Source organism: Melospiza melodia, chromosome 2 (assembly GCF_035770615.1).
Source record: "Melospiza melodia melodia isolate bMelMel2 chromosome 2, bMelMel2.pri, whole genome shotgun sequence".
NCBI lineage: Eukaryota > Metazoa > Chordata > Aves > Passeriformes > Passerellidae > Melospiza > Melospiza melodia.
In genome coordinates this window covers 57138753-57163453 of record NC_086195.1, presented here as the reverse complement: position 1 = coordinate 57163453, position 24701 = coordinate 57138753, and the positions used below count along the sequence as shown (strand labels likewise).

Genomic DNA, 24701 nt, shown 5'->3' with positions numbered 1-24701 from the left:
CCATGAAATACTGCTTTTAAGTAATCATCTCCTGCTGTCACTGCTGGAGACAGAACTGGGCTGGATGGACACTCTGACATAGCAGAGTGTTTTTTGTGCTTTCATTGCTCGCTTTGTGCTGTGGAGCACAGGCCACGTATCTGAAAACCGGGTTTTCAGTAGCCAGGTGATTAAAATGCTGGTTAGTGTACATACCATTAGTACAATTTCTCAAGAGTGACTGCCTTTTCTTGCAGTACATGTTAAGGAAATACTGTTAATTCATTTTCATTGAAACAAATTGAATGGAATAGCTATTTTCATTCTTGTGCGCTAACAGCACACTATAATTTGTTTTTAACTTGGGACATTGGTTCTTAGATGGCTTATTTTCCAGCTAAGGTAGATTTTATATGTAAGATTTCTAGCCTAAATAGAAACTGTTGTTCTGAGCTTTGCAGAAAGAAATGTGAAGTGAAATAGAATATCTCATTCTTCAGTTTTCACAGAGAACATTACTTATAATAAATAGTGGTTAGTGTTGAAGTGACTTTTTTGAAACTGGGTGATGGAAATTGGCTAACACTACCTGTTAAGTGGTTGAAAAGGGTATCTAAGCTGTTGAACTTCATACAGCTCTTTTGGGAAATTTGGACACTTACATGTTTGTGCAAGCCATTTCAAAATTAGAGCACTTTTTTCTTCCTCAGTGGCTAGATGCTCGTGTGATACCTGTACCACACAGCTGTGTGACAAGATAAAATGAAACCATATTTTTGATGTCTTTATGTTGTATGTACTTTCTGATATTTAATGAGAAATGAATTTATAGAGTTTTTTTGTTCTACTCAGCCTAGTGTTTATTTTTGCAAAACTTGAGGAGGTCTCAAATACGCTAAGTTCCTGATCTCTCACATTTGCCTGAAATCAGCCAAAGGAGTTCAAAAGTTCTTCAGGGAAGGAAAGAGAAGGGCATGCATGCACACAAACAGGGTATGGTTGCATAAGTCTCGTTTCATGCTGAGAACACATGCAGTAGAACAGAACAAAAAGCCTTTTACTGTATGGCATTTTGTGCTCTAATGGAGTTCTGCGTTGTCTGTGGCATGGATAGCAATCTGATAGGACATGGTGGTGCTGGAGGCTGAGCCGCATTTGGTGCAGTCAGGGTAGCAAGAAAAGATGTCAGTAGGCAGCACAGCAGGTGCAGTGTATATTGTTCTAGAGGACTTCAAGTTTGATGCTGAAGGAAATATTAGACTTTGTGTTTTATCACTGGTACAGCATGGGCCAGTTTGGTTATGGGAGAGCAGATCTGTGCCACAAATTGCCCTGCTGTGATCTCACAGGGGCGTGAGCCCTCTCTTATCAGACTCTTACTCTCTTGTCATCAGAGGAGACACTCTCATGCAGCCCTGAGCATATCCAGTGCTCAGAAAAGATCAGGTAGAGAAGGATAGTTAATCTGTTTAAAGATACTCTGGTGCTGAAGAAACTCCTCTTCATTTTGCTGTAGCATTTAAGGTCTGGTGAAACAGAATTGAGCAGAAAAATCAAATTCTCTGTTTCACCTACAACAAACCAGACCTGGATTGTAAAGGAGCAAAACAAACGTGCAGAGGGAGCTGTGATATGCAGAAGGTACTGTGCGAAGCCACTGCTGTAGCAGAGACCACGCTGTGTCTTCAGCCTGCTCTCACTTTCCTGCCTGACTGCCCTTGTACCTCCTTGCTCTCATCTGGGCTTCTAGGAATTTTAGCAGCCCCCAGCAGGAGGGCTGTGAGACTGGCAGGGAGGGTGCATGGGTGGGGTGACACGCACCTTTAACTCCCCTAAGTTTTAGGCATGACTGTCCTTTTCAATTAATAAAAAAAAAAGTGAAAAAGGAAGCAGTATGTCAGTGTTGGGGAGGAAAGGGGTTGTGTTTAACCTTCACTGAGGATTGAGGTCTGAAAGTCTTGTAAATGGGTGTCTCTGTGTAGCTCTGAGAAAAGCATATAAGCTTTCCTAGCATGCTCTAGTGACTAATGTAGGCAGCTTTCCTCTCAGGCAGATGGCAGTTGAAGATTACTATCAGATATAATTAGCTTTCCTTGCATAGGTAAGAAAACTGAAGTGCATAATTCGGGGCTATGAACTGCACTGTAAGATGGATACCCACTAAAAGTTTGCGCTGCAGTACAGATTGCTGTACATCACTTTATTGCTCTGAATACACAGAAGTACCTAAATGAACCTGTGAAAACTTTTCTGCAAGGAGCTGAATTCTGTTACAGCAACTAACAGTTGTCCTGTGAAAAATTCCAGTTCTGGGTTTACACTGTGTACCCTGCTCATTTGTTCTTTGTTATGAATTTGATTTCAGCTTTGTTTAACGAAACACGATGAATGATACTCTAAATGCTAAACTTAGATACACCTTCATCTGTGTTCCACTTGGGAAGCTCACTGCCTTACAAACAATTTTTTTTTTTTTTTTAATGCATGTAGACTCACTGGTAACCTTTTCCATTCAGAGAAGATGCCAGGACTTTACACAGTGTTAAATGTTGTACAGGCCTACATTTTTCTACAATGCTGTGTATCTTGTAGCTCTCAGTTGTCAGGATATGCGCTGTTTGAATATTCTATGTGGTAGTTTTTCTGTCACATTTAAAAAACAAAACAAAGTACTAAAAGCATTTAGGGGATCAGATACAGGCTCTGATGCAAACTCTGATGTATGGCTTTTTTTGTGAGTTCTAAAATATTTTATGTCCACAGAGCATTCTCTTGATTACAAAGTAGCTCATTAGAGCTTTTCTTATGGGTGGTTTTGTTCTTATTGTAAATACTGTATTTGAGCTTCAGTACTAAGAAAACAAAGCTGTGTATAAAGAAGGCTTGTGAAAAGTCTTAATGTTTACAATATTCAAGTTTTTCCAATGTGACACTGTCAGTTTTGGGTTAGTTTTCTGATGGTAGTTAGCACTGAAGTTTTGTGTTCTGATTTTCATCCAAAGGCAAAGTCAGTTCATTCATTGAGAGCACTGGGAATTGTGAGGGTTTACCATTATCAGAGAAGCTGCTCAAACTGCTGGTGTACTGCAGATTTCTCCTGAGCTGGCAGGATCCCTGCTTGTGAGAAGCTTCCAGGATTTTGTAGTAGTGTGGGGTAAGTTCTACCACTTGTCTCCATTTTCCTCCCTTCTTGAATTAATTTAGCTTTACACTTTTCACTTACTTGTTTTGCTGCATTCCTGAGAATCCCAGAGCTCTCTTCTGCACAGATGCCTTGCAGCAGATTGACTTGCATCAGAATTTGCTACTGGGGCAAATTGCATCACAAACAGCTGGGGATTTAGGGGATTTTTTGGTCATTAGTTTGGGGATTTTTTTGGGTCATTGGTTTGGGGCATTTTTTGGGGTGGTGGTGGTATTGGGGATTTTTAAATTTTTCTTTGGTAGTTGAGGCAAGACCGGGAGCAACACAACAAAAATGAAGAAATGTATTGTGTTTGGGGCTCTGACTACAGACATGTTTGGCATGTTATTTAAATGAAAATTTAACTGTTCAGTTTTGTATGCTGGCCAGGTGCATGTTCTCACCTATCTTTTTGGCTTATTAATCCATACAAATCTACTTAATGTAACCTGTTCCTTTTTAAAGTGTGGGGACATATGGACAATAAAAATTACAGTAAAAAGCTGTGCCATCTAATGATGGCAGTCCTAGTGCATTTGTAATTTATTATGGTTGGGGTTTGCCAATGTTACTGTGAAAACTAGTCATACAAAAAATACCTGGTTCTATTTAGGGACAGATTCTGATGCCAGTATGGATCAGAATTGATACTGTTACAGTGAAGTAAGAAAATAGTCTGATCTACTTGGGATTTATTGGCAGTGTAGATGGGGGGGCATTTAATTCTTCGGGTGCTGGCAGTGAAGCTAGTAAATTAGCCCTCTATTATCCATTGAGGAAAAAAAGGCAACAAAAACCCCACCATGGTTTTTCCATGCCTTTGAAAACCCTAATTTTGCTTGTGAGTGGGCTTTGGTGTTGTGGTTCTTTGTGTGTTTCGTTTCCTTGGATTTTTTTTGAGGGGGATTTATTTTAACCTGGTGTTGAGATTTATTCTTTGCTTCCCCCTAACTGACTGGTAGATTTAGTATTATAATTCCAGCCATTTTAGTGAGAGCTGAGGTTAAATCTCTAGCTCCAAATCAGCCAGGATGTTTTAGATATGCTAGGCATTGTTAGAAGACAAAGTGTGGCTTGTTTTAAGGTGAACTTAATGCTGTAGTGAATGTGCACATAAAATAAATACAGATCAAATTTTCTGGTTGGGCCTTTCTTTGCTTAGATTGATCACAGTTCCTGGAGGAAAAAATGATGTGCTGGATAGGGTTTGTAACTGAACTGTTTTGAAACCTGACTAATTTACCTTTTCCCAGCCATTTATCTTACTTTTTTCCATTTTTTTCTCTCTGGGAAACCTAAGAAGGATTGCTGGTTTGACCTCAATCCTCTAACTCTGCAAGCACTTGTGGACAAAGCAGTGGTGTGAATGAGTAACTGATTTAGTACTGGGTTACATATCTTTCTATTAATAATTTTCTATTTTTTTCAATTTTCAATTTTTTGTGTTTTTTTTTATTATGTAGTATTTCTGTGGTCTTGGCCTTTTTGAAAGGAGGTGAAGAAGGAAAACAACTCAGTCATGATGCTCTGTTCCTTGGAGGAAGAGCAACTCAAGTTGACTGAAACCTTTGAGTTGTATAAGTCAAAGTATGAGAAAAGAATGACCTGAACTCTGACCCCCAGAACATGTTTCATGGTTGTTTATATTTCAGTCCCTCTGGCAAAAGAGCTGAAAGAAAAGGGGAAACAGACTGGGAAGGAGCAGTGTTGTCACCACAGCTTGCAGAAGACCTGCCTGGATTTATAGTAATCTGTTTCTTTGTTCTTTATTATACAGGCACCTATGATGTGTAAAATATAATTAGCAACCTAGCTTAGGTTGGCTAAAGCTTTAAAGGTTAATCTGGGAGAACGTAAGAGGGCTAGGAAAAAAATCTGTCAGCTAAGGTTGTATTACTGACTTTGTATGTGTGGGTTTCATAATTTTTCTTTAAGATATAGTTAGAGCTGGATTTTTTTTTTATGTTTGGTTAAAGCATTGGGAGTTAAGGAAGCAGAGTTATTTGTGCTCAGCTCATACTTGCATTTGACTTTGTGTGCACAGGTTTGCTTCTGACCAAACCCCAAATAATTGTTTGTGTACTGTATGGCATCTCTGTGGCTGCTGGCTGTGACAGAAATTGCTCTGTATTCTGAGTCCACAGGAGGAAGAAGGAGGGAAAAGAAGTGAAGTGTGCTGATGGGAGGGCTGTAGAGGGTCAGGACAGGGAAAGCATATGGAAACGTCTCTTCCCAATTTACCTGTGCCTTTGCATGGATTGTCTGCTTCTTGTCCTCCCTCATCTCAAGGCACAAAGACAGGCAAGAAGATGAGGCTGTGGACTTGATCTCACTCTTGATTGTAATTATAGGCAAGGTTTCTGGAAATCTGTGATACTGACAAAGTACCACTTAGATGAGAATCCAGTAGTTAGTATTCTCTTTCTCCTCAAAGCCACAAGCTGGATTTGGATCTATCCAGGGCTGACTTTTAAGCTTGAGTTAGCAGTATTTAACTGTGTGTCCATTATTGGACTAAATCCTAAGCCGTCTTGGAATATTAAAGAATATTTTCTATCTTGAAGGGGAAAAATAATTAAAAATACAATTTACCAGTTCAGTTATCTTTTTTTTGTGCTTGCAGTTTCAGTTGTGTGTGTGCACCATGCTATGGAGCATGCTGTCACCTTGAGCTGGTGCCAGGGATCCACACTGCGCTGTGTTAATCAGCCAAAATACTAGCTCAGATCTCAAGGGTGGCATAGCAACCCTGTGATAGCCCCAAGCTGGAGGTGACATATTCTGCCTTTCAGCAGGGCTAAAGAACTCAGCCTGGATACTGTTCCTATTCAAGGGCCATTTCTGTGGAAGCCAATGCCTGTGCTCCCTTGTAGTTTGCTTACCAGGATTTTCTGGCAGGATGCACTGGTTGATGCTTTGTGCTTCTGTTTCTCATCTGTGGAGCTGGTATTTCATGTCAGTTAGAAGTGATGTGAAATTTTGCATCAGTAGGCTCAAAAGTGGTATCTCTGTGAAACAGTGCACATAATTGATTGTGGTCCCTCCGAGAACAGGATCACAGTGTTTTCTTTTGCGGCCAAATCGGGACCTCTTTTAGTGAGCTTTAAAAAGCTTGTAACTTGACCTAGGCTTGTACACATGCCTTTTTGCTCTCTAAGAAGCAGTCTGATGAGTGCATGCAGCCTCTGATTTCTTTCTGATTCTGCCTCCACTATGGGATATGTGTAAGAGCTCCTGTGTCCTCAGGCAGAATGAGGGAGGAAGAGGGGAAAGAGTAGTTAACCACTGAACATATGACACCTTATCTCATGCAGTAAGAACAAGGGAGTCTGAGCATGGTGATGAGACTGTAAGTCAGGACATGCAGGCCTTTTGCAGCTTTTGCCAAACCCTCTATTGATGACGTTGTCTTTGAAGGCTACAAACTTGTGTTTTTCTGATCTTGTGTGATCTGCTGAGCTGAGAATCTGTGGAGCTGGAGATAAGGATTGGAGAGCTATAGGTGCTGTCATCTGTTCTGCCCAAAACACAGAGATGAACTGTGCTTGTTCCTGCAGCCTTTGGGAAGGCAGCTAACTTTACTCTTCCACCAGATGTGCTGTCTAGGTAAATTAGTATTAGAGGGGGTGAAAGTACAATAGATTTAACTGGACTTGAAATCTTTATCAGTATCCTTTAGCCAAAGGATATGCTTCTGTGGTAAGAGTTTCTGAAATTATAAATATGTCCGCACAGCCACACCAGAGGGAAAGTGATGCATAGATCTTGTAGACTCTAGACAAAAGCAAACTGGAATAGCAGTCATCGCTGAAAAATACTAAATTACTTTTTCATTTTGCTTGGCCCAGCTGGCAGTTATGCTCTGAAGAACACAATACCAGTGTCTGTTATTGAAAGACAAAAACAGAATAAAAGAATCCTGAATTGTCCACAAAGTGATAAATGTATTGCTGTCTCTTGGGGTACAGAATGTTTCACCATCAGCAGGATGATGAAGGGGAGGAAGATAAGCACGTAGGCCCTAAAATCAATCTATTGCAGCCTGTCCTGAAATGCTGCACAAGGTCAAAGATGTACACAGCTCTAGTTTGTGTCTCCACAGTAAATTAATGTCAACAGAGGCTGCGTTTCTGGCTGTGGGAGCTGATAAATGAAGATTCGCTAAATCTTTTAAACATCTTTATTGCTGTGATGTGTTATCTATTGGACATTGCTTGCTGTTGGGTACTTGGAGAAAAGGTTGTCTTGCTATTTGGTGTCAGGCTTGATGCAGTATTTGGGCAGAGAGGAAATGATAGGGGAAACATTGGAAACTTGCCTTAAGAGAGAGAAGTTGTGTTTGGAGAAAGACTGTCTTTTTTTGTTGGTGTTTTTTTTCCTCAGATACCTGCATACTGTGGAAGTAAAATGGGTAGCTTGGTGTTTTCTTGGAGAGGAAGAAGGCGTCAGTTGTCATAGACAGCAAATTGTTCCTCTGTTGCTTATCCCCATGTTGTTGGAAGAGATTAGGACAGAAAGTGTTTCATCTTCCAGAGCAGGGAGTAACTTTGGGTGCAGTTACTTGTATGTGTTGTGTGATGTGGTGTGATGCTAGCAGCCCTTAGTGACATTTTGACACAGTAAAACCTTAGGGTTTTTTAGTGTCATGGTTTGTACAGGTTTTCAGGAACAGGAATAAATGCTTTGGTTTGGTGTGGGGCACAACAGATTAACAAGAACCTTTTCCAATTCTGATGCTGCTAAATGTACAACTTCAAAAGTACAACTTCAAAACCAAGTCTACGTTGTTGGAGAGTTAGAAAACTAGTTTTAATTCTGAGCCACTTTACTAGGATAACCCAATACCTCTTGCTTAAACAATGTTTCTAAGGACTTTTTGTTTCTTAAACTAAAATGAAAAAGAACATTAGAAATTATGGGAATTTCAGGTGCATGGGAATGAGGGAAAGCGCTAGACCAACTCAGCCATTTCAGTACCTTTTAGACCGTGTGGCAGTGCTGTTGTGTAGTCTCTGCAGCATTCCCTTCCTGAAGAGGGAGAAAATTAATGAACAATGCAATTAGGCACTTACTTAGAGGAGGAGCTGAAAGAGTGAATAGTGTGAATAGATGAATAGTGTTTAGATTTGGCAGAATACATCTGTGCCATAATGTGCTCAGGTTTTACAGCTTGAGAAAGATGATGATGTGAGAGCTCCTTCCTCGATTATCTTTTTGCTGCATGGTTGTTTCACCAGGCATGTGCTACATCCTGACCAAAAGGAAGCAGTGCTGCAGGTCACAAGCTCAAACCCACAAAATACTGACTACATCTTAAAAATTCTGATGTTTCTTTTTAAACCTTTATTAGGTCTTTATGTGCTTTTAGTGCTATCTATCCCTTTAAATTTCAAGGTCTGCTCAAAGCATATTTTCAGGCATATTTTCGGCATATTTTCCTCCCCCACAGCTACAAGGGCTAGGAATCTGAGGTCCCAGTGAGCTGAAATTTTCAAGCTGTCACTTAATGGCACCAGCAAAGAACTTACATTGTCTTGTGACAGTTTATGGAGCTAAGATTGTTTTAAGGTCCCTAGTATTTAATTTAGTAGTAGCCACTTTACAGTTAAATACTTATTGTCTCAGCTTCAGTAATAGTCAGAAGTACTTTACAAAGTAAATAGGACAGATGGAAAAGCTTCCTGCATTGTGCTATTAACACTAGCAGTTTTTTAAGGAAGAAAGGGAGGCTTGTGAGAGTTATGAAAGAAGGGTGATGGTAGTGTGGTAGCATTTGACTGCCTGGTCCAACAGCTGTAGATTTCCTGCAGGGTTCATCCTGTGGCATCACTGCATTGACTGCAAGTGTAAGTTGGAAGATGAAGAGAGGGTGTGAGATAGTGCCTCATAGCAGATACCACACTGTACTAGATTAAAAACTAATTGTAAGTAATGATTTGCCTCTGATAAGGATTGGGGTTCCCTGCTTCCATCCGGGGAAGAAAATATTAGCCTCAGGTCTTATATAGTTGATAGATCATATACCCAAATGGGTTTTTCTGGTGGGTTGATGGGAGCTTGGGGGAATCTGCCTGTCAATAGGAGATGCAGGCTGATCTCTGAGAGTGTCTTAATACCCTAACATAGTCAGTCTTGTCTAATTCTGTAATTGTAACTCTGTCCTCTGGGGGAGGTGGGAAGTTGACCCACAGAAGTTAGCTTCGATTATTATTAAAAAAATGCTCATGCATTTTTTGCAGCACTTCCATATCCCATTGGTTGCTTTTAGAAAATTGACCAGCTGACACCATGATCATCAGGCATGATCATACTGGATTCCTTGTTCCTTTCATTGTGGGTTTTAAGAAAGAGGAGGAAATTGAATAGTTGAGTTCCAGCATTGTCTTCTTTATTTTGCTGATTATTTTTATTTATTTATTATTTATTATTATTTATTATTTATTATTTATTATTATATTATCATTAACTCTGATTGACATTGACCTAAGGGAAGGAGCCATGGCCTCTGTCACTTGGATTGATGGGCTTAAATCAATCTGCTGGCTCTTGTATTGAAGTGAATAAAGTGGAATGGAGCTGCTGTTTTCCATCTGAGCTGTGTCTTCTTAATTCCCTATTTTCTTGCACGGGAATTTTCTAGTGCAATATTTGTATTGTTTCCCTTTGATTAACTTTCTGCAACACTCAGCTGTTTCAAAATAGGAAGAAAGAGCTGGAAGATGCTGTCGTCATTAAAAATACTCCCAGAATAATTTCTTCTGTAAACAAGGCAATGGTTCTGTTTACTAAACCAGATTAAGAAAAACAGTCTTCTTAGTGAAGACTTTCTTGGCTACAGAACTTTCAAACGTGGAATGAAGCCAGGCACTGGGGGATGGGATGGTGAGAAGACACAAAATTAAGGACCATTTGATGTGTCTAAGGGCTGTGTTAGGTGCACTCTTAATGATTGGTTGTTTGGAGCTGGGGTGGACTCATTATCACATCTGTGCCAGGCTGAGCGTAAAACATGGGAAGTTGTTACAGATCCTTATGATCTGTTTGAAGAATGATGCTGACTTCTGGTCTTGCGTTCTAATGATTTTTTTTTATCCAGGCTGTATGAATGTTTGACTTGCAAAGTGTTTACAAAGGCAATTTCTTTTCTCCTCTGTGAAAAATACTGTTACAAATAATATTTTTGGTTTTCAGTAGATCCTTTATGGGCTGCTTTTACTTGTCTTTTCTCTGTTTTGTAGCTTGGTCTGACTCTTCAGCAAGGTTCTTTCTTACACCGAAGTCAGCAAAATCAGCAATTTAATCAGTTGCTAGTTTAGCAACTTTATCTAAACAGCTGGTTTGTCATGTTCTGTTTAGTTGAAGTTTGCATTGATTGAATTAGGGAGTAAGGCTAAACACTTGAGTGGGATGTTTTGGCAAACCTTTTTAAAGCAGGAGGGGATAAAATACTAATAGTGAAAGGAAAAAAGCTTCTTGAGAGTGCAGTCTTTTTCAAGTAAATAATAGCATCACTTAGGTTGGAAAAGATCAGGGAGTGCAACCATTAGCCCTGCACTGCCAGATCCACCACTCAAAGATATCCTCAGTGTCACCCCTAGAGATCTTTTTAATATGTTCAGAAATGGTGACTCAATCAGTTCCCTAGGCAGACTGTTCAGTGCTTGACAACCCCTTCAGATTTTTTTTTTCCCTGATACCTAATTTAAATGTCCACTGCTGCAGCTTTAGGCTGTTTCTGCTTGTCCTGCCACTTGCTGCCTGGGAGAAGAGACTGACCCCCACCTTACTACAAATCCATTCCAGGTGGTGTAGAGAGTGACAGGATCCCCACTGAGCTGCTGCTTCTCCAGACACTTCACCAGCTTTGTCCTTCTCTGGACTTGCTCTGGCATCTCAGTGTCTGTCTTGCAGTCAAGGGGCCAAAACTGAACAGAGAGATCAAGGTATGGCCTCACCAGTCCTGAGAACAGAGGAGGGAGTGATCTCTTCCCTCATCTGACTGGCCACACTTGCTGATCCAGGCCAGGATGTCATTCGCCTTCTTGGGCATGTGGGCACACACTGGCTCATGTTCAGCCAATGCTGACCAGCACTCCCAGGTTCTTTTCTGCCACACAGCTTTCCAGCCATTCTTCCCCCAGCCTGTAGTGCTTATTGAGTTGTTGTGACCCAGACAGAGGGGTTCAACTTGGCCTTGATGAACCTCCTCCAGTTGACTTTGGCACATTGATCCAGCCTGTCCAGATTGTTCTGCAGAGCCTTCCAGCAGTCCAGCAGATGAACACTCCCACTCAGCTTGGTGTTACCTGCAAAGTAAGATTCGACCAATCCCCTTGTCCAGACCATGTATTTTCTTTAAAAACATTAATCCAGATTGAGCCCCAGGAACCCCACTACTGACTGGCTGCCAGTTGGATGTAACTCCGTTCTCCACCTGTGTTTGGGCTCAGCCAGCCAGCTTTTTCTCCAGTGGAGGGCACACCTGTCGAAACCACGTGCAGACAGTTTGTCCCGGAGAATGCTGTAGGAAATGCTATCTAAGGCCTTATGAGGGATTTGGTACTCAGCATACACAGCCTTTCCTTCATCCTCTGTGCAGGGCACCCTGTCATACAAGGAGATCGGGTTGGTCAAGCCAGACCTGCCTTTCATAAACCCATGCTGCTAGGCCTGATCCCTCACTTGTACCATATGTGTCTTGTCATGGCACTCAAGAATATGAGCCAGTTGCCGTTAATGACACACGACTAAACCCAGTAGGCGAGTTTTCCTCTATTTTTGGAATTTTAGGGGAAAACCTCTTACTGAATTACTGCAAAAACTTAAGAGATGTCTCTAGAAGTTGAGTGTGACTATCTGGACAAATTTGTAGCAATCCTTCAAGTAAAGTCAAGGGAATTGGTGCTGAGAAGTGGCAGTGCTACTTCCCAAAGAGAAGTACCTTTCCCTTGAAAGGTTGGAATTGCAACAGCTGCAGCCTGTGAAGTATTTTCCTCCAGAATAGAGCAGGATAGCGTGTAGGATATACTTAAGGTTGATAAATTCTAACTGGTTCATTGCATGGCTTTGTTACTGGTAGGTACTGTTATAAAACCACTTCTCTAACTCTACAATTAAATTCCGGTGCAAGGTATGAGTGGCGAAGAATAAGGAAGTAGTGCCTTGTTGTACTCAAGTAAAGTAATCATGACACTGTTAGGGGAGAAGTGGAATAGTAGGAGGTTGTACCTGTCAAGTAAATTTCCATGATAACTTGTGGCTGGAATGACTATTTTGGACTTTCACAAGATTAAGCAACAACAGTTCATTCATAGCTACTGATAAGGCTGCTCAGTGTTTAGGATGTGAGCAACACAGGACTTCATTTTTCTTGAGTCTGTCTTGCCAGATCTGTGTTTCTGATATTTCTCTGTTTTTCTTTTGCTAGACTGTCCAATGAAGCAAAAACTCTATTTGAAAAATGGACCTTTTCTTTGAATATTTCTTCATAATTTCACAAGTTCAACAGATGGGATCCTAACTTTTCTTCCTCACTTTGTAATGTGTGAAAATAACATTCTTCTGTTGCTTGAGCAATGAAGTTTGGCTTGTGTCAGTAGCTGAAGACTGTGCAGGCATAAGCAGATAGTTTCAGTGCAGCTTTAAATGTCAAACTGGAGTTGAGGGTCATTCAGTGATCCTAAAGAAAGGCAGTAGAAATTTGTGGCAACTCATACCCTGTTCTGTTTCATCAGCATCAGCCTATCTGCCTCCTGCACTGTGCCAATGCTTGTTCAACTGTGTAATTATGGAAACTGATAGCATGTGGCACAAGAAACAGCAAGAGAAGCACAGGCACCTATAAAGGCCAGCTGATTTCTTTGGGCTGCCAGTGGACAGAAGAGTTCTACTATCACATGGCCTCAGAGAGAACCTAGAGTGAACCCATGCTTCTTTGCAGAGAGCACACATATGGTAGGTGCAAAGCAGCATTCAGCTCCTGACATTGGGTCTTTGTGTGAGAAACTGAAGTGGAGGGATCACCTGTCAGACTTCTGGTGGTAGAGGATGACTATAATAACAATAACTTCTCTGTGTAGTTTTCCAGATGCTTTAGAGAAAGTTCTTGCATTAGTTCATCTTGTGTTCAGTTTTCTTGTTTTGTTTTTTTTTTACATTTCAGGTTTATTAGTCATGAAACGAATTCTTCTGTTTTTTATCCTGGCTGCTGCTGTTATGTATGGTATCCTGCATGGAAATCTGTGGAGAAATAACTTCTACTGGTATGGTGATGCTTTGTTGATTTAGAGTGCAGACGCCTCATGGCTGTATGAGAGATGTGAGTTCTTGTGTTGCTCCATAAGTGTTGCTAGTAATCATCATAAGTGATTGCTGCTCTGTGTGTGTGTGTTTTGTGGTTGAGATCTTCTGGTACTCTGAGGAAATCGCTATGATTGTTTTGTACTATCACCTGTGTCACTTTCAAACCTAGTAATTGATTTTGAGCCTGGTTGTATGGAGACGTCAGGACCTCAGTGGTAGGGAGCCTCTCTGAGGTTCATGCAAATAGGTGCTCAGGTGAGGAGTTACATGAAGTGCAGAAATAAGGTGTCCACGTCCCCCTCCACCCCATGCGGGTTTATTGCTAGTTTGTTCCATTAAATGTCTGATAAGTGATGTGGGAGACGCCTTTTCCACATATGGGAATAACTGCAGGTGCAGGGGGCACCCTTTGAAAAGCTGAGATTTGTTAAGGCCCAACAGCAGCCCTTGAGGGCAGTGAGGTTTCACTGTCTCCAGGCTCACAGGACAGGTGGCTTGGGACCTGAAATTTGGGGGATTTACTAGAAGAAATTGAGTTTCAATTGGTCTTTGCACAGCTGTGACCAGGACTGACCAGACTGTTATGAAGGTAAGTTATAATTTTTAAAAGTAGTGGCTAATGTGCTCCCTTTATCTTGTTTATGGTGTGCAATTGATACAAATAGTTTTCTGTTGTGGTTTCTATTGACAACAAACCACAGTGTTTTGACATTTCCCTTTTTGCAGGATTAGCTTTTATGGACAGACTTCCTCTGTGAGGGCTTCTCCTTCCTATGTGACTAGTGGAGTTACAATCAGTTACAATCAGTAAGTTCAGCAGTTGAGTATTTTTGTGGTGGGGTGTTGTTTTCTTTTGGTTTTGGATAGGTGGGAGGGATTGAGGCTAAAATCTATAGCCTTTTTCGATAGGCTCCCTGCTCAGTTGTACAGTTGCGTCCAGTGGCTACTGCTGTTATAAACACAGTGGTAAAGTGTTTGTCAAAAATGAATTTGTCCATGTTATGTTTCCAGTGTTTGTTTAATATTTATGGCCACTTTCAATAACTGTCTCTAACAAGCAGTGAATTGTTGTAAGGACATTGGCTTACAATTTTCAAATCTGTGCAATTCTGAATTATACCTGAACAAAGTTAGCAGAACTTGGAGAGCAACTTCAGTGCTTAAAACTTATTAAACCAGAAGTGTGTTTCAGTTGTTGTATTCAAGTGTGTGTATAGGCAGCTCTTGTGCTTGTGACTTCTTGGAGTTAGATTTGTGGAACTAATGACCACCTATGCTAAAACTTGAAAGCAGACCTCTCTTTTCTCTGAAGCTGTGCTGCAAAATGCCATCTGTGGGGCTGATGCTGGAAAGCACCAAGGTGGCCAGCTGATAGATTTCACAGGGTGCTTTCTCAGTGTCAGTATTCACATAAGAACTTGAGGTTACCAAAATCAGTTAATGGTCTCTTTGGCTTGTGGCTCTGATGTGGTGATTTCATCCTTCTGTCCTTAATGCAATCCAGTGGCACATGCTGCTCACACTGAACTTTACCTTCCCTTCTGGACTTCATATTTGTGATTAATTGGGCTAAATCTCCAAGTGAGGAATGTGTTTGGGAGTGTGAGTCTTAACCTTATTACGGGTGGAATGACTTATCCCCAAAGAATATAATTTTCCATAAAGTACCCTATTTCCTTCTCCAAACAAGGCTTTGTCTCCTCCCTGAGGAGTGATGAGGATGCTGTCTGGAATGGTTGCAGGGGTGATAGAGCCCAGGAGTTCTGCTTCTCTGGAGATGAGCCTTGGTTCTCACTTCTGATTATGCCTGCTTTGATACTTGCTGAGCAAGGGAGGTCACAGCTCCCCTTGGAGCAGCAGTGTGAGATAAAAGCCTTTGCTAGTTAAAAGTAATTGTGCTGCAATGAGAAAGTTTCATCTCTATCACACAGGGGGAGGGAGTAATGAAACCTTGGTGTGATCTTAACTCAGTAGTTAGCTTTTACTAATTTGATTTGTCCAACTTCTCTTACCTTGTTTCTGCTACCCATTCCTGGTCTTGCTATTTATTTGGAATTGTTTTATTGCAGGCTGCCACCTACAGCTGTAGAGAGGAGGAATGCATTGGACACTTGTCTTCTGAAACCAGCATTTGAATCTTTACTGGGGTGAGTCTTTGAGAATTGAGATGGGGAAGGACTGGCTGTGCTGATTGAGGTAAAACTGGGCTATTTACACATTTTGGAACAAACACTGAGTAGTGCCCTGAGAAAGCTTGGAAAGTTCAGACCAAGAACTGGCTGAAGGAGTCTTAAACCTCTGTGCAAAGACACTGTGGCCTTTTTTTCCCCCTGGTGCTTTTTTATATAAGCAAATGTTGCTATAATTTTATTACTGTTGTGGGTTTAAAGCACATAGAAGCCTGTAATCTTTGTGCCACTCAAAGCAGACTTGCAGCCTTTGAGTTTTAGTTAGCTCCTGGTCTGGTGAGGTGATCCTAATTCCCTTGCGCATGGATTGTGCCCAGGCTGTCTGGATATTGGGTGCAGCAGGGTAGCTCTAGTGTTCAGCAGATGGGCAGGAATGGGCTCAGAGGTACACAGCAAGAAGAATGTGCATGCACAGCTAGGACAGTCTCACACAATTTTGTAACTTCTTTATACAGACAGTATGAGCTGAAGATCTGTTCTGTGCACTTTGGTAATAGTCTGGGGAGGTTGAAAGGATTTCTAACCTTGCAGAATTATTTATTGGAAAGGAACCAGAGCTAGAAAAGCTAGAATTGAGGATCTTTTCTCAGTAGGTAAATTATGTATTATGTCTAAGCTTAGGAGCTGTTTCTGAACAGCAAAGCAGGTTACTAAATTTAATATGGATATTTAGTGCATCGTGTCTCAAAGCTAGCTGGTCTTGCATAGTTAAGCTGTGATCCATTTCTTGGTGTGTGAGCTGTGGTGTTTTGTTTTGGGTTTTTTTCCCCCTTTTTACTGTCAGTATCTTCTGAATACCTAGAGCTTAAAGAGAAGGTTTTCTTAGCAGCTGTTAAGGTTCTTAGTGGACAAACAAGTCATGTGCTGACTGGGGCTTTTTATGATTAAGATTAGGTTTTCTTATGATTGTATATTTCTGTGTTAGCATTTTAATCTAAGACCTAATATGGGGGATCATTATAAAGTCAACTAGTACACTGAGTGCCTGCTTACTTAATTCAAAGGTGAAGCCAAGGGCATGATAGCACGTGACATGTTTGTGTCCGCTGTTCAGTCATTGGGGTGGACTTGGCACTAAGGCAGTAGGAGTGCCTTCCCTGCTATGAGACCCTTTTCTGTGGTTCCTGTCTTCCAACAAAAGAAGTGACCCATTCTTTTTAGTGTGACACTTACAAGGTATAATTCCATCATGTTCTAGTTTGCAGGAAGAATGTGCTTTTGAGGCAAACCTCCTTGTGATCCCCAGACACCGTGCTTCTCATCCCAGGGTGGCCCTTGTGTAAATGCACTGGGATCCTTTCAGACATCTGCTTAAGCCAGAAGATGCACTGCAGAAGCACAGTCCATGTGGTGCAGCCGCTAAGGGCTGGGACCTTAGCGGCTGCACCACACCTTCTAGAGTTAGACCAGAATATAAAATACCCAAGATGCATGTAATGTGGACATGAGAACTCCATACTTTTTTACTGCTTGGATACACCCCTGTTGCCCCAAACAATTTACTAGTGTCAACACAGTCATATAGTGTCACTTGTTTGGAATAGGAGTGCAGCTCCAAATCAGGAAATGGTATTTTCAATTTAAAACACCTTGCTTCACACCCTGTTCTTATTTATTCAAATGCCATATACAATAATAACCTTTAATTTTCCTTTTTACCTGTATTATTTTCAAACTTGAAGTTATTCACTGTCTTTTTTGGGTTATGTATTATCTTAAATATGTGGTCTCATGGTGTAAGCTTTCAATCACACCATTTTAATGAGTCTATATAAAGTGTACAAATTTTTTATCTCAATCTTTGCCTATATTTTCTGTTACAAGATCTTATGCTTTTCCATCATCTGTTGGCTTTCCCTGTGTTAGTGTTTTTTTTTTTCTTTTAAAAATGGGTGATAATACAATAAAAATGGTAATAGTATAAAGAGAGCTTTTCACAAAGCACTTGCATGAATTACTAGCTTATGCAGGTACATCATGCAATTTTGAAACTTCTTCCTTTTTTCCTTCATCAGTGTTGACAAAATATACCCATTCCTGTGCGCTAATGATTTTATCAGAGTGGCAGAGTTCCAAGGGAGCAATAAGTTTGAACTACCTTATGGAATAAAGAGAGCAGGTTTGTATTTCCCATGTACCTTATTTTTAATCAGAAATACCTAAATGGTTTGTAAGCCACCTGAATCTGTGACCATGATCTTTCCTGTTCACTGATGCCAGTCCTTTTGGGGTGTCTAGTAGTGTCTTAATGGTTTTGTTCAGTCCCTCTGACCTGACTCCTTCCTGTTTTTAACAAGTAAAACACTGGGTTGGGGTTGCCCCTCCTAGCAGAGAAGCTCCAAAAAGGTGTGAGTGAGGAAGACTGGACCTTATTCAGCTTCCTTCTGTTTCTATGTGGGCTGGAGTGCTAAAGATAATCAGCTGTGCTTTGCTAGGAGTCGATGTGATGGGCTTCAGTCAGCACACCTAAACTGGTTGGAATCCAGAGTCCTACTGAGGCAGAAATCCTCAGGTTTAGGCAGTTCCATTGGTGAAATTTTCTTTTTACTGTCCTGGTTGTGACTGGAATAGTTAATTTTCTTCTTAGTAGGTGGTACAGTACTGTGTTTGAGATTCAGCATGGGAATAATGTTGACAACACATGGATGTTTTAATTGTTGCTAAGTAGTGCTTACTCTAAGTCAAGGCTGTCTCAGTTTCTCATGCTCTGCCACTGAGCAGGTGCGCAAGAAGCCGAGGGGAGGATTGCCAGGACAATTGACCCCAGCTGAAAAGTGGCTATTCTGTGTCCTGTAACATGTCAATACTTAAACAGGAGGGGCTGGTTGCTGCCTGAGTACTGGCGTCAGTCAGTAGGTGGTGTGCAGTTGTATTCTGCATCAGTTGTTTTTCTTGGGTTTTCCCCTTTCTCTTTCCTTTTCCATACAAATGGTAGCTTTTTCTGATTCTCCTACCTGTCAAGTGGTGGAGACTCAGTGGCTGTGTGGCACTTAATTGCCATCTGGGGCTAAACCACGACACTGAGCTGGCTGCTGCTCCCATGGAAAGGGCCACAGGGGAGAATTGATGACACTGCCTGGTTGCTGGACCTGTGGAAATATTTGCTGGCACGTTCCCACTGCCTGTGTTGGTCAGGCCAGAGTAAATAGGGCTGACACCCGAAGAGCCTTAGCCACCCTTTTGGAAGGGGTTGTAAAGTCTCAAATTTCAGAGTTTTTAACACTAACAGTGCACCTTTCTAATCTGGGCTTTAGACTTTTGATTTGCCCTCCATCAGTGGTAACAGGGATGGTGCATTTTCCTGCACTTTCGGGGTTACAGCGAGGAAAACTACATTTGGGAATGAGTTGATATCTCTTCTGAGGCAAATTAAGTGTCCAGCAGGAGCCTGCCCAGCAGGGGTGGGCTGGGAAGGTGTCTCTGTCTAGCTTTAGCACATTGATTGATGTCTTCCCCAAAGATATGAATACTGTTACTGTTCCTGGCTGTATGAACGCTCTTGAGTCAGCAGAAGGTGGGTAGAAGAAAAACCAAAGTGAGTTAGGATGTGTATCTTGGAAATTATTCCAATTCTTATTTACTGTAACTAAGATTTTGTTTTTAAATGCAGATCTCATGCCATTTTGTATTTTGAGGCAGAAAAAACTCAGAGGGGAGCTGTGATAAACTTCAGGTTCTTTGGCATCATTGGTTGATCTGTGGCACTAAGTTCCAAGTGTTCTGACTTTGATGTTTTTATGCACAGTGCACTACTGTGTTTAAAAACATTGTGGTCAGGATGGCATGCTTATTATTGTATTGAAAATACTGAGTGTTTTCATTAATCTTGTTTATATTTTCTTTTTAGAGCAATTTTTTCGTTTAGCCCTTTCAAGATTGCAGAACTGTGGCCTTTCCAGTGAAGAAGACAGGTGAGATTGTTTATTTGCTACTGTTTCTCTTATTTGCATTTTTAATATTTAGTACTTACCTGAAAAGGAGTGGCTGTGGGTTTATCCTGAAATTGCTCAAAGTAGTCAAGACATGTAGTTAGAGTAGACTTACAGGGTCCAAGCAGTGTGTAGCTGATTCCACGGTATCAGTAGGCTTGGTTTTACACTTCAGTAGTACCAGCCTGCAAGAAAAAAATACCCTTTGAGGGAGCTTTAACTTAGAAGTTTCTTTTTATAAATGTTTTAGAAATTCACCAGCTGAATGCAGTCCCATCTTCCTATAGTATCTTTTCATACTTGATTCATTGTGATCTCCTCTTGCAAATTCAGGGTAAGATGGAGAATGTTTGAGATGTGCAGGTGCAAACCAGTGTCTGCTTCTAAGCAGAACAAATCTTGGGCATATCCCTGTGCCTCTGATCTGCTGGCTGCTGTGTGCCCTTGTTCCTACATATGCTCAATTTCCTTTTCCTTGTGGATGAGGGAGACCTAGGAAGACAGGAAAGGCTGTCTGTCCTTTTGGAAGTAACAGGAGTGTGGTATGGAAGGGAACATACCTGAGATAACTTGTTTCTCGTGGATTAGATAGATTAAATTAGATTAAATCTTTAATTAGATTAAATCTCTTGTTGGAAGCCATGTCTGCCACGTTTTATTTTGTTTTGGAGGTTCTTTGTATTGGTGTGTCTTGTTTTTTGCTTGGCTTTTGTTGAGATTTTTTGCAGGCAGGGTTGGCAAGTAGACTAAAGTCCTGTGTTTACAAAGTGATGCAAATGACTCCTTGGATTTGCAGTCTAGCAAATGGGCTGACAGCCTGCCAGATGTGATGTTAATATACACATTTCTTAATAGAGTTGAACACAAATAACGCTGAGCTTGGCTGTACTTTTGTTTTTTTAATTACAGTTATCATAAAAGATTGCTGCTTGAAGCCAAATGTCAGAATCACAGTTTAATTAAACTTGGGTGGAATATGTTCAAACCTAAGGCTTTGTTTTAATACAGAGGTTGTTTTTTTTTTTTTCCCCTACTGTACTCCTGCCTTTCTCTGTGTTTAGTCTGTTTCTAGGATGTTCAAGTTTACTCTTAAGAAAAGGAAGGAAAAAAGTAAAACTGTATTTTCTATCAGGAGTGTAATAACAGGGTAAATTTATACAGAACTGGCTCATAGAAGCTGCTATTTTATGTGTAGTTTGAAGGACAGTGCCAAATGTTATATTAGAAAGAAGTTCAGGACCTTAATCGTTTGTGCTCTAAAGCAGAGATGCTTGTACCTTTTTAAGTGGAAATACTTGTCCTGCAGATGAAAAATAGGTATTCATCCTTTAAATGTAGGTTGTCTGAGATGTAGATATGGTTAGTTCTAGGAAGTATGCTTTTTTTAATAAAAAGTAACATACTTCAGTGGTACTGAAGCAAATTGAGACCTATTACAATTTAACAGGCATTAATATTAACAAATCAAGCAGACAATGACTTAATACAATATATTCTTTCTAGATCCATCAGGTTTTGTGTACAGCATTCTTAAGGCACGAATCACTGTAGTCAGGAAGAATCTTTATACATATATTTCACTGAGATATAGTGGCTTTTAAAAGTGAATCTCTTTAGGAGTTAATCCTAACAATGTTCTTCAGTAATACAGAATTATTAGGCAACTCTGTAATACTATTGTCCAATTCAGCCTTCTTGGCAGAACACAAACCAGATTTCCCTATAAATGTGTTTTAAGGCAGGCAAATATTAGCCTAGATAAGCATGAAGTCTCTGGTGCTTATATAGCTGTATTTGTGTACAACTTAGGTAAATCTGTACACAGTGAGCTACAGAGGTTTTTTTACCCCCAAACTAAGATCAAATTCTCACTTTGTAAAGGTGTGGCTCTCCCAAAGAGTTTGGAAATGAACAGTATCACTGACTTCAGTTTGACTGTGAGTTCAGTTCCTTGCTGAGTGCTCTAAGGTCTCTGAGCTCAACAGTTCTAACAAATGCATTTACACAATCCTGAGTCAACAAAATGTGACCTTTGCATCCTCTTTTTATCAAATAACCTCGAAGGAAATAATTTGCATTCCTCAAGTGACTACAGGGGTGTGTTGAAGGAGTGGAGTCTGAGATCTTCTTTTCTTTTTCCACTGAAACAGGATTTCAGCGGAATGTGGAGGATGCAAACCTTCTGACCTTTAGAGGATACATTTCCATTTAGCAATATTTTTCTTCTATAGACTAGGAAAATGTTTCTTTTAGCATTTCACCATATAAAGGAAATACATAAGCCAAGGTCTAGCCTTGAGATTGAGGCTTTTGTGCACCACCTGAATGGGGCAGTGGTTTGAGTGACAGTACCTGCAGACACTGGAGATCAGTTACCATGGTGTTTACATTGGCATCTGTTTATATTTTTAGTAGATTTCTAACCTGTAAAGGCAATCCTTTTGTCACTCAGACCTTTCCTACAGCTGTTGGTACAGCCAAGGTCTTAATATTTTTCACTGTCACAAATACTGTGCTACTGAACATCCAGATATTGCAATCTGTTATATTTTTCTTGTAGCACAGCTGATGTCGTTTAAGGATATCTAAACTAATTTCTCTTCTTGCCAATATATTGACTTGGAGAAAGGTTAAGTGTTTGGGGTAGTTCAATTTGAAAACAGGAAAAAAAATTTTATGAAGTGAGGTTGTTAAAATATCTGGGAGTAACAGTCTGCTGAAAATTCGTGTGTTGACCTGTGATCTGCTGTAAGTAAAAATCAGTTTATTTAACTTAAGAACCTTTAAATGTAGTTCAGCCTTGCTACATATTTTTTATCTCTGTGTCATGTGTTCATTTTCTATGATACTATGCTCTGGTTTTTAACATAAACAGTTTCCCTCCCTGCTTATTGTTGTTAGTGGGCTCAGTACTACTGTTTGTTTAAATTTGTTTGACTCTTCTCGTGTACACTTGTTTAGAAATATTTGATCTGCTTGTTGACTGTACCCATTTCAAAAGTTCAAATACTAATTTTAACTTTTTATTGGATAGTTGTTGGCAGCTGATAACTTTTTGAGTATGCATTTTATGAAGGGCACTGTAATTCAAAAACTTAATCAAGCTTCAAATTTCACTCTGTTTTCTGTCCAATTAGTACTAGTCAACTTTTAGTCATACACAAAATCTAGTCTGCATTCAGCAATAAGAAAAAAACTTGAATTTGACTTGAGAACAGCTACACAACTTCTGTAGCTGAGCAAACCTCAGTTGCTCAGCTCTGAAGGCACATTTTATTTTGCCCTCCCTGTCCTGAGTGTGTCGTGCTGCATCATGACTACAGAAACAAGAAACCAAAGACCTCTTAATTGTATACCAGAGTGGAAGGCATTATTTCAATTGCTAGAGATTAACTTGCTGAACAAATATCTTAAATTACCTCTTCCAAAAGTTGAAAGGTATGTAATAAGGAATTACTTTAAGTTAGTCTACAAGGAACAGAAAAAGCAGTGCCTCCTCAAAGTAAATGCCAGGACACGATACAACCATGTGCTAATCTTGTGCTTTTTGCCCCTCTGCCTCACTCCACCCTCATCACTTACTGATGACATTTTTTCATCTGATTTTCCCTTTTCCTTCCTTACATTGAGCTCTAAGCTATAGCTGTAAGCCACAAGGTGTAATTCAGGAAAAGGGCAACTTCTGCATTCTTACTCTTGCTGTAAATTGTAAGAGGCATATGTTCATCAGCCTGCTTTCTTAAGATACTTTCAGACTAGATAGAAAAATAAAATGGAAAATGGGCAAAAAGAGTAGAGAGGGAAGGGATTTAGGGGGAGTAGAGGGAGTGAGTGTACTGCGGACAGGATGGAATAACAGGTTTTCATCCCTCTGATTTTCAAGATACCAGGTCACATGAGGTATGGTATTAGCTGGAAGTCTTTTAATGAATGCTTGCCTTCTAGTAAGCTGTTCAGGAAACAGTTGAGAAAGGTATGCTAGCTTTTTTTTCATGTAACCCAACCCTGAAAGCTGCATTTAGAGCACTGGTTTTATACGTGTGTGTGTATGTATATTTAAAGACAGCTTATTTCTGCAGAGGTTGTTAATTCTGTAGGAAATTCAGGGAACTGCTTTGTACATTGAGATGTTGCTCAGTCTTGGCTGGAACCAGCTGTTTTGATTGATGTTGAATAATAACTCTGAGCTGAAAAAACAGATTGGACTATTTGAGGAGAAAGAAGTTAATTAGTTTGCATGAAGTGCCATGCTGGGAATTCAATATAAGTTATAGTGGGTTTTGGGACATAGTTTTGGTGTCCTGAACCTAGAGCAAGAAGTGGCATGGTGCCTTTTTCTTACTTGAAGAAAGATCTAAAGGAGTGGGATGTTACTGTGAGGTGACTTATATTTTCTCATTGTTCCTGCTGCAACCAAATTGAATGGCTTTTGCTCTAAACAAAGAGGCATTTTTACAACAAAAAATGATGTGCTTATTCTGAAAGGAGTTTACAGTTTTACATGTTTGATTTAAACCTTCCCTAAAAAGGCAAAATATATTGAGTAAAAAAACCAGCAAGCCTATTTGTGAGCTCCTCCTCCTTTTTTTTTTTTTCAGCATGTTTTATTAGCATTGAAACAGGATGGTAAAAGCTAAATATGCACTGAAAAAACCTGTGGTAACTTTGAAAACCTTAAACTTTCAAAGAGCTTAAACTTTCATAAGTTTAACATCTCTGCAATACCTATTTTGCATGTTTTTTATCTCTGAATGTACTGTAAATTTGAAATTTCTCTCTTGATTTGATGAAGTATAAAATCTTACTTTTCAGCACATAGTATTTTATAGGCCTAGTAATGGTGTCTAATTTGAATCTGGTCATATAAGAATGCAACCTTTCATCAAGGAATCCATTTTGTTACATTATGACAGCATTCACAGTCACTTGTGTAAATGCGTTTTGACTTAGACAGCACCTTTAAAGTAGAGGGAGAAAAATCAACACCATATTCATTTGAAAAGCTGCCATGTGTCATTGGGCTAAGATTTTTCCATGAACAGCTCATAGGCCTGTAAGGTGAACATAAATTTTGCTGCTTTAGTTTGTGTTGGAGGCGTACAGTTGTATAATACTGCA

At 40.2% G+C, this 24701-nt stretch overlaps 1 protein-coding gene across 13 annotated transcripts in view; it reads left to right on the top strand.

Moving 5' to 3' along the window:
* The window catches only part of ST3GAL6 (ST3 beta-galactoside alpha-2,3-sialyltransferase 6), a 103592-nt gene that overhangs the window by 6336 nt on the left and 72555 nt on the right, over positions 1-24701 (top strand). For 9 of the 13 annotated variants that reach the window (XR_010026661.1, XR_010026662.1, XR_010026663.1 and 6 more), the window contains 6 exons: positions 12898-13117; positions 13326-13425; positions 14192-14272; positions 15535-15612; positions 17670-17773; positions 19502-19565. Coding sequence is in view for 10 of the 13 variants with exons in the window: in XM_063148272.1 (XP_063004342.1) it covers positions 13090-13117; positions 13326-13425; positions 14192-14272; positions 15535-15612; positions 17670-17773; positions 19502-19565 (455 nt within the window). In the remaining 3 variants the exon portion in view is untranslated. Of the gene's footprint in view, positions 1-2981; positions 3134-12897; positions 13118-13325; positions 13482-14191; positions 14273-15534; positions 15613-17669; positions 17774-19501; positions 19566-24701 lie in introns of those variants that run through there. The other 4 variants (XM_063148268.1, XM_063148269.1, XM_063148266.1 and 1 more) reach the window with 3 other exon arrangements.